General features: G+C 37.8%; 1 protein-coding gene across 2 annotated transcripts in view; it reads left to right on the top strand.

Moving 5' to 3' along the window:
- samd1b (sterile alpha motif domain containing 1b) overlaps positions 1–7033 on the top strand; it is a 15371-nt gene extending 8338 nt beyond the window's left edge. The window contains exons 5-8 of one of the 2 annotated variants that reach the window (XM_084401610.1): positions 1194–1284; positions 1876–1996; positions 3921–5420; positions 6496–7033. In XM_084401610.1, the coding sequence (XP_084257736.1) occupies positions 1194–1284; positions 1876–1996; positions 3921–4070 (362 nt within the window). In that variant the 3' untranslated portion in view covers positions 4071–5420; positions 6496–7033. Of the gene's footprint in view, positions 1–634; positions 837–1193; positions 1285–1875; positions 1997–3920; positions 5421–6495 lie in introns of those variants that run through there. The other variant, XM_084401611.1, reaches the window with a different exon arrangement.
- Positions 7034–7148: the final 115 nt, after the last annotated feature.

The raw sequence follows: 7148 nt of genomic DNA, 5'->3' as shown, positions 1-7148 counted from the left end.
ACATCGCTTAGAGCACCTTTAATACCAGGAGTAAACAGGGCCTGTGTGTGTGTGTGTGTGTGTTAATATCTTTGTGCCAGTTAATGTCACTGCATGTTTGAGTGTTTATTGATATATATCTGTGTGTATTTTGTTATTCTGTTGTTATAGTTGTGTGATGTCATTCTGTGTTGTGTGTCGTTATTCTATCTTTTATGTAGTTATTTTGTGTGCTTTGGTTTTTACATGTGCATTTTATAGAATAAATGAATACTTTTATTCAGCAAGGATGCATTAATTACTGAAAGTGGTAATGTTACGGAAGATTCATATTTCAAATAAATGATTAGAAAGAAAGAAATCATTCAAATGTGTCATGGTTTCCACAAAAATATGAAGCAGCAGCACAACTGTTTTCAATATTGATAATGATTGAAAATGTTTCGGCATGTTAGAGTGATTTCTGAAGGATCATGTGACACTGAGAACTGGAGAAAATTGAATAAATTACATTAAAAACACTTATTTTAAATTGTAATAATATTTCACAACATTACTGTTTTTACTGTTTTTTTTAAAGACTTTAAAAAAGTATCAACCCCGAACTTTTAAAATTGTTATTATTCTGCTTTTCTTTCATATACTTGTTTGTTAGTGTTGCTTTATGTGGTACTGTTCTGTTTTCATACAGTTGTGTGTTTTTATGCTGTGTGCATTTTTTTTCTTCCAAATAGTTGTGTGTTGTGCTATTCTTCTTGCATTTGTGTGTGTGTGTGTGTGTTATTCTGATTGTGTGCGTATTGCGGTTTCCTACATCTGTGTGTGTGCGTGTCTGTGTGTGTGTTATTCTGTGCGTATGTAATTCTGTGTATTTTCGTTTCATACAGCTGTGTGTTTGTGCGTTTATGTGTTGTTATTTTGTGTGCATTTTTATTTCAAACAGCTGTGTGTGTGTTTTTATTGTGGTTTCCTACATCTGTGTGTGTGTGTGTTGTTATTGTGTGTGTATTGTGGTTTCCTACATCTGTGTGTGTGTGTGTTGTTATTGTGTTGTTATTGTGCGTGTATTGTGGTTTCCTACATCTGTGTGTGTTGTTATTGTGTTGTTATTGTGCGTGTATTGTGGTTTCCTACATCTGTGTGTGTTGTTATTGTGTTTGTATTGTGTGTGTATTGTGGTTTCCTACATCTGTGTGTGTGTGTGTGTTGTTCAGGCTTTAAGCTGGACGTGGGAGTGTCGTCGTGTCTGCTGACTCCCTCCGCCTCACCAGGAGCCGCTGAAGAACGAGGGATGAATGAAGGAATGTGAGTGTCACAGAAAACACTGAGAGACAGTGAGGGAAGAGTGTAGAGGAAAGCCTTTGTTTGGGGGAAGAAGAAGAAGAAGAGTCTCTGTAAAACACCAACTGACCTTCCAACAGAATCGCCAGAAGTGAATCATAATGTTATCATTGAGTTATGATATTCAGTTCTCATCAGCAGACATGTGGTGGTAACACTGTACAATAAGATTCATTATTTAATGTATTAACTAACATGAACTATCCATGAGCAATACATTTGTTACAGTATTTATTAATATTTGTTAATGTCAGTCAATAAAACTACAGCTGTTCATAGTTTGTTCATGTTCGTTCACAGTGCATTTACTAATGTTAACAAATACAACCTTTGATTTTAATACTGTATTTAGTAAATGCTGAAACTAATATTAACTAAGATTAATAAATGCTGTTTATGTGCAGTTCATTCTTAGTTCATGTTAACTAAGGTAGTTAACTAATGTTAACTAATGATGAACCTTATTGTAAAGTGTTACCCATGTGTTTATATGTTCGCTGTGCATGATATTGATGTGTTAATATGAATGTGGTGTTGTGTGTGTGTGTGTCTCAGAGCTGGTTTTGTGAAGCTGGAGGCCGGTGGCTTGAGCCCGGTGGACTGGAGCGTTGCAGACGTGGCGAGTTACTTCACGGCCGCCGGGTTTCCGGAGCAGGCGCTCGCCTTCAGGACGCAGGTGCGCTCGACCACATTAACCTTGAAGCGCTCACTCATACGGCTCTAGAAACGATACATCGTTATATCGAGATACACAAATGCGACGATATGTTTAATTGATGTAAACGGTATGATTTGCAATGTAGAGCTAGTTTTATCCAAGACTCAGTTTACTGTATTTATAAGGTATAATCGCAATTCTCACCCTCATGTCATGTCATGATATTTCTGTCCCTCCATTAAAGGCCATTCCTTTAAAACGTAAAAGATCCAAGAAATGCCACAAAGGCATCATAAAAATAACCAATCAAGTGGTCCAATCCAAATCCAAGTCTTCTGAGGAAACGCGGTGGCTTTATGTGATTCACAACGACGCTCACACTGTAGTAAACACAGATGTTAAAATGTTTTTGTGACGTGTGAAAACAACATGAGTAAATGCAGAATTTACATTTATGGCTGAACTAACCATTTACAGTTTGGGTTTAGTCATTTGAGCCCTATCCGTAATTGTTTCTCATGGGGTCGAATTTTTTTCCGGAGCAAACGTATTATACGCGGTTCTATGAATATGCAAATGAGCCCCGCCTCCACTCGCTCACTCAGCTCAGAGATCCACTCGTTGGCGATCACACGTTGATCTGATTGGTTACAAGGTAGTTTGTGACGTCAGAAACACCAGCGATTTCAAAGCGTGTTTTTGAGACTGTCTTTGGTTCACTGCAGTTTTAAGCAGAAAATACTCAGCAATGGTGTCGACTTATGAATTTACACATGCTTTGTCTTAAAGCATATTAAAAACACCACATAGACATATAAACAACTTTAAAAGCTTGATTTTCACTTTAGGAGCAAGAAGGAGACGGAAAAAAACACGTAAACATTTGAAATTAGCCGTTATTTTGGCAGAAATATATGCAATACAATTTGAAAAATATGCATTAGCTATATACAATTGTATACATTAAAATTTTTAACCAACCAGCTTTATGTTTACCTCATGTAAATAAAATAAAAAACTTATTTCCACTAATTTCCATCATTTTGAGATAAAATGCAAGACAAATTTTTTATTTTTTTTAAATAGCGTGTCCAGCTTCCTATTTTTTAAACAGGAGATTTAAACAATTAAATAATAAATAGGACATTATTTTACTATTGTCAAGAATTTATTGTTGTTATTATTCCAAGCATATGACATTTTTTGACAGCAGACAATCATGCGACTGACCACGAGTTCCCGGGTTCATAGGATCATCACAAATCAGTGTTTCATCACAGTTTGATCATGCACATCAATGTTTACAGACGTCCACATGAGGAACAGCTACCGTCCTGAATAGGCCTTATGACATGCTTTCTTGCCATTAGAACTGTGATTGATTGCATTGATCATCTAAAGCGCATAGAATGATTATTCAAAGCGTTTTAGATGCTTTATTCTCATATTCTCTGTGTTAGAGATCCAGCAAATGCCTGCACTGACATTACTGCATTAAACTAATATATATAATGTTGAATATAATGTATAATAATTCAATTCACACTGATTTGTATAGCGCTTTTCACAATACACATCGTTTCAAAGCAGCTTTACAGAAAATACACGAGTCCACATTACAATTCACAGTGATCTGTTATCAGAGGAAACTAAGTTATGCATTTCAGAAATGTACATATACAAAATCCCAGATAGTTAAAAATGTATTAATTTTAACAATGTAATTTAATGCAGAAACAATGAGCGTATTGAAGTAATGAATTTGTTCAAAAACTGTAGCATTGCTGCATGTTGATTCAGAGTTGAATTATGCAATTGGGGAATGTAATTTTTAATAATAATTAATAAAAAACCTTCCTCCTTTATTTTGGCGTAAAATATTGCGCTAGTATTTGCATGGAATGGAGACACGAGTTAAAGACTGAATGTGTGTTCCTGACAGGAGATTGATGGGAAGTCCCTTCTTCTGATGCAGAGGAACGATGTGCTGACGGGCCTGTCAATCAGACTCGGCCCCGCCCTCAAGATCTACGAGAGACACGTCAAGGTCCTGCAGAGGACACACTTCCAAGAAGACCAAGGTTTCTGCTGATACACACACACGCGCATCATATATGAAGCGATTGTACAGGACAAAGCAACTCGCATGTACTTTTACCAAACAGTACTAGTCCCAGAACCCACGTGTTCATAAAAAACATGTTCAGGACATCCCGAACATTTCTCGCTTCCCTCACACGCGTAGTCACACATACAAATGTATATAGATTTTTTTCAAACTGCCGTTGAAACTAAACAGAAAATGAAGTATGGAGAGATTTTGGGACAAAGAAGATTAAAAAGAGTTTCTTTTTTAAGAAGCATCACCCATTTTCTTTTTGAAAAGCCATTTTTTGGCTCTGTGGAGTTAATTCAGCTCTGATGGAGACCACTGTTCGTGACCTTTGACCCTGAATTCATTCCATCAAGTGGAGTTTTTTCTGCAGATCTTCTTCAGTCCACTAGAGGGCAGAACATCTTTTCTCAGTGTCCTCACTGGTTTCAATATTGCCACTGAAACCAAACAGAGGCTGGATGTTTTCCACAGCACACATTGACTTTTTGTTAAAAATGTCCTCCAATGTAATAAAAAAAACAAAAACACTGTCTGGTTACAGTTTGAGAGACATCAATTCTAACTGGATGTTTGTTCTTGACTTAATAACTCTTTTGCAATGACACGGATTCCCTCGTCTTCCTTCAGCGACGGACTGCGTTCTTTTTCCCTGACGTTCTAAAACGGAACTTAGAACATCCAATGTTCCATCCGGCGCTCTTGCATCGTCATGTGCGTTTATCACACAATCAAGTGGACGCATCTCGCAGAGGATTTCCCTTTAAAGCCTGCAAGTGACTTTGACTCCTTTAACCTGGGATTCGCCAGCCGTATCATTGTGGAATATCACCAGTGATGATGACTGCGCATAACTTTTTTTTTTGTAAATAGCAATCATTTTTGAGGTGAAGTCCAAGTTGCGAAGCAATGAAGATATTCCTTCACCAGCAGTTGCAGAATGTGTCCGAAGCCATGCAGCTCTTGAACTTCACGGTCTGTAAAGTATATCTCAGCCCATCAGATATCACTGTTGTTAAATATTGTGGGAACTGAGAACACAACTTGTGTAAAACAATCAAATAATAATGGAAGGGTCCATTTAACAAACTGACTTGGATGTGGATTGCTAACATTATTAGCAACAATTGCACGTATCCGGATGGACCGTCACACGTGTAAACGGGACTGTTACTGGTTCTGTCACTCGAGGCTGAATGAGTTTGCTCTGTGCAATAGCTCAATCTGAGTTCAGATTACAGGAACCTTGGTTTTGCCTGACAGTTGTAGCACCTCAAGTTCCTCAAACTGTCAATTTATTTATTTCTTTGTATGTCTGTTTACAAAATAGTATCTTCGGTTTTATGACGTTTATGCCTGAAATGCGCAGAGGTTTATGGTCTAATGTTGCTCTTAAAGGGACAGTACACCCAAAAGTTGTTTCAAACCTGTATGAGTTTCTTTCTTCTGTTGGACACGAAAGAAGATATTTTGAAGAATATGGGCAACCAAACAGTTGATGGACCCATTGACTTCTATAGTATGAAGAAAAAACTGTTTGTTTACCCATATTCTTCAAAATATCTTATTTTGTGTTCGACAGAAGAAAGAAACTCATACAGGTTTGGAACAACTTTAGTAAATGATGACAGAATGTTAATTTTTGGGTGTACTGTCCCTTTAAAGGGATACTCCACTTTTTTTGGAAATAGGCTCATTTTACAACTCCCCCAGAGTTAAACAGTTGAGTTCTACCGTTTTCGAATCCATTCAGCCGAACTTCGGGTCTGGCGGTACCACTTTTAGCATAGCTTAGCATAGATCATTGAATCGGACAAGACCATTAGCATCTCTCTCAAAAAAATGACCAAAGAGTTTCGATATTTTTCCTATTTAAAACTTGACTCTTCTGTAGTTACATCGTGCACTAAGACCGACGGAAAATGTAAAGTTGCGATTTTCTAGGCTGATATGGCTAGGAACTAAACTCTCATTCCTGCGTAATAATCAAGAAACTTTGCTTGTCCAGCAGGTGTAATGATATGATGCAGCGCCTGAAAACTGGTCTAATAGGTTAGACAAACTTAGTCCCGGTCACGTTGGAAGTTATGGTACTGCAGCAAAGTTCCTTGATTATTACGCAGGAATGAGAGTATAGTTCCTTGCCTTATCAGCCTAGAAAATCGCAACTTTTCATTTTCCGTCGGTCTTAGTACACGATGTAACTACAGAAGAGTCAAGTTTTAAATAGGAAAAATATCGAAACTCTTTGGTCATTTTTTTTAGAGAGATGCTAATGGTCTTGTCCGATTCAATGATCTATGCTAAGCTATGCTAAAAGTGGTACCGCCAGACCCGGAGTTCGGCTCAACTGTTTAACTCTGGGGGAGTTGTAAAATGAGTCCATTTCCAAAAAAAAGTGGAGTATCCCTTTAAGAGCACACACAAAGCTGGAAGTCATTGCAATGTTGATCAAGCCTCCATGATGAACCTCTTAATAATGAAGTAGAATGTCAACAAACCCTTAACGATATTAGAAATGTCCTCTGGTTTTAGCGAGTGTAATAAACACATATGGACGAGAAGCTACAGCCGCTGAGATCTAATATTCAAGGGGTTTGCCAGCATAGAAGTAAAACGATTCAGGCTGGGACCGATTGTAAATGTCATCAGGGTTATTATTATATATGTGTACCGTCAGCCAAAACAAGTGAACATTAGACCGGCGCCCGCCTCGATGAATGTAGATGCTGGGAGTGTCCAATCGTTGTGCAAGTCATTGAATATCCAAGTGTTTCTTCATTGCGCTCTTTTCCAACGTTACACACTTCAATGTTCAGTTTCCGAGGAGCTTCAGTCTCAGGCTGATCGAACTGAACAGCAGTTGTTTCTGTGTGTCTTCTCGCTTTGTAATGAGAAAACTGAAAGCTTTTCGATTACAGGCATTAAAAAGAACATTCCATATGACTTGTGTTTATGAATCTGTGTGTGTGTGTGTGTTTGTTGGATGAAGGAGAGAGGAATGTCTGGAATGAGCTGGGAGGGAAAGTGGGCAAACACATTCAAAAACAAAGGAAA

Source organism: Rutilus rutilus (genome assembly GCF_951802725.1).
Source record: "Rutilus rutilus genome assembly, chromosome: 2".
In the NCBI taxonomy this organism is placed as follows: Eukaryota; Metazoa; Chordata; class Actinopteri; order Cypriniformes; family Leuciscidae; genus Rutilus; species Rutilus rutilus.
Note: the sequence above shows the minus strand (reverse complement) of the source record. Positions and strands in the feature narration are given on the sequence as shown.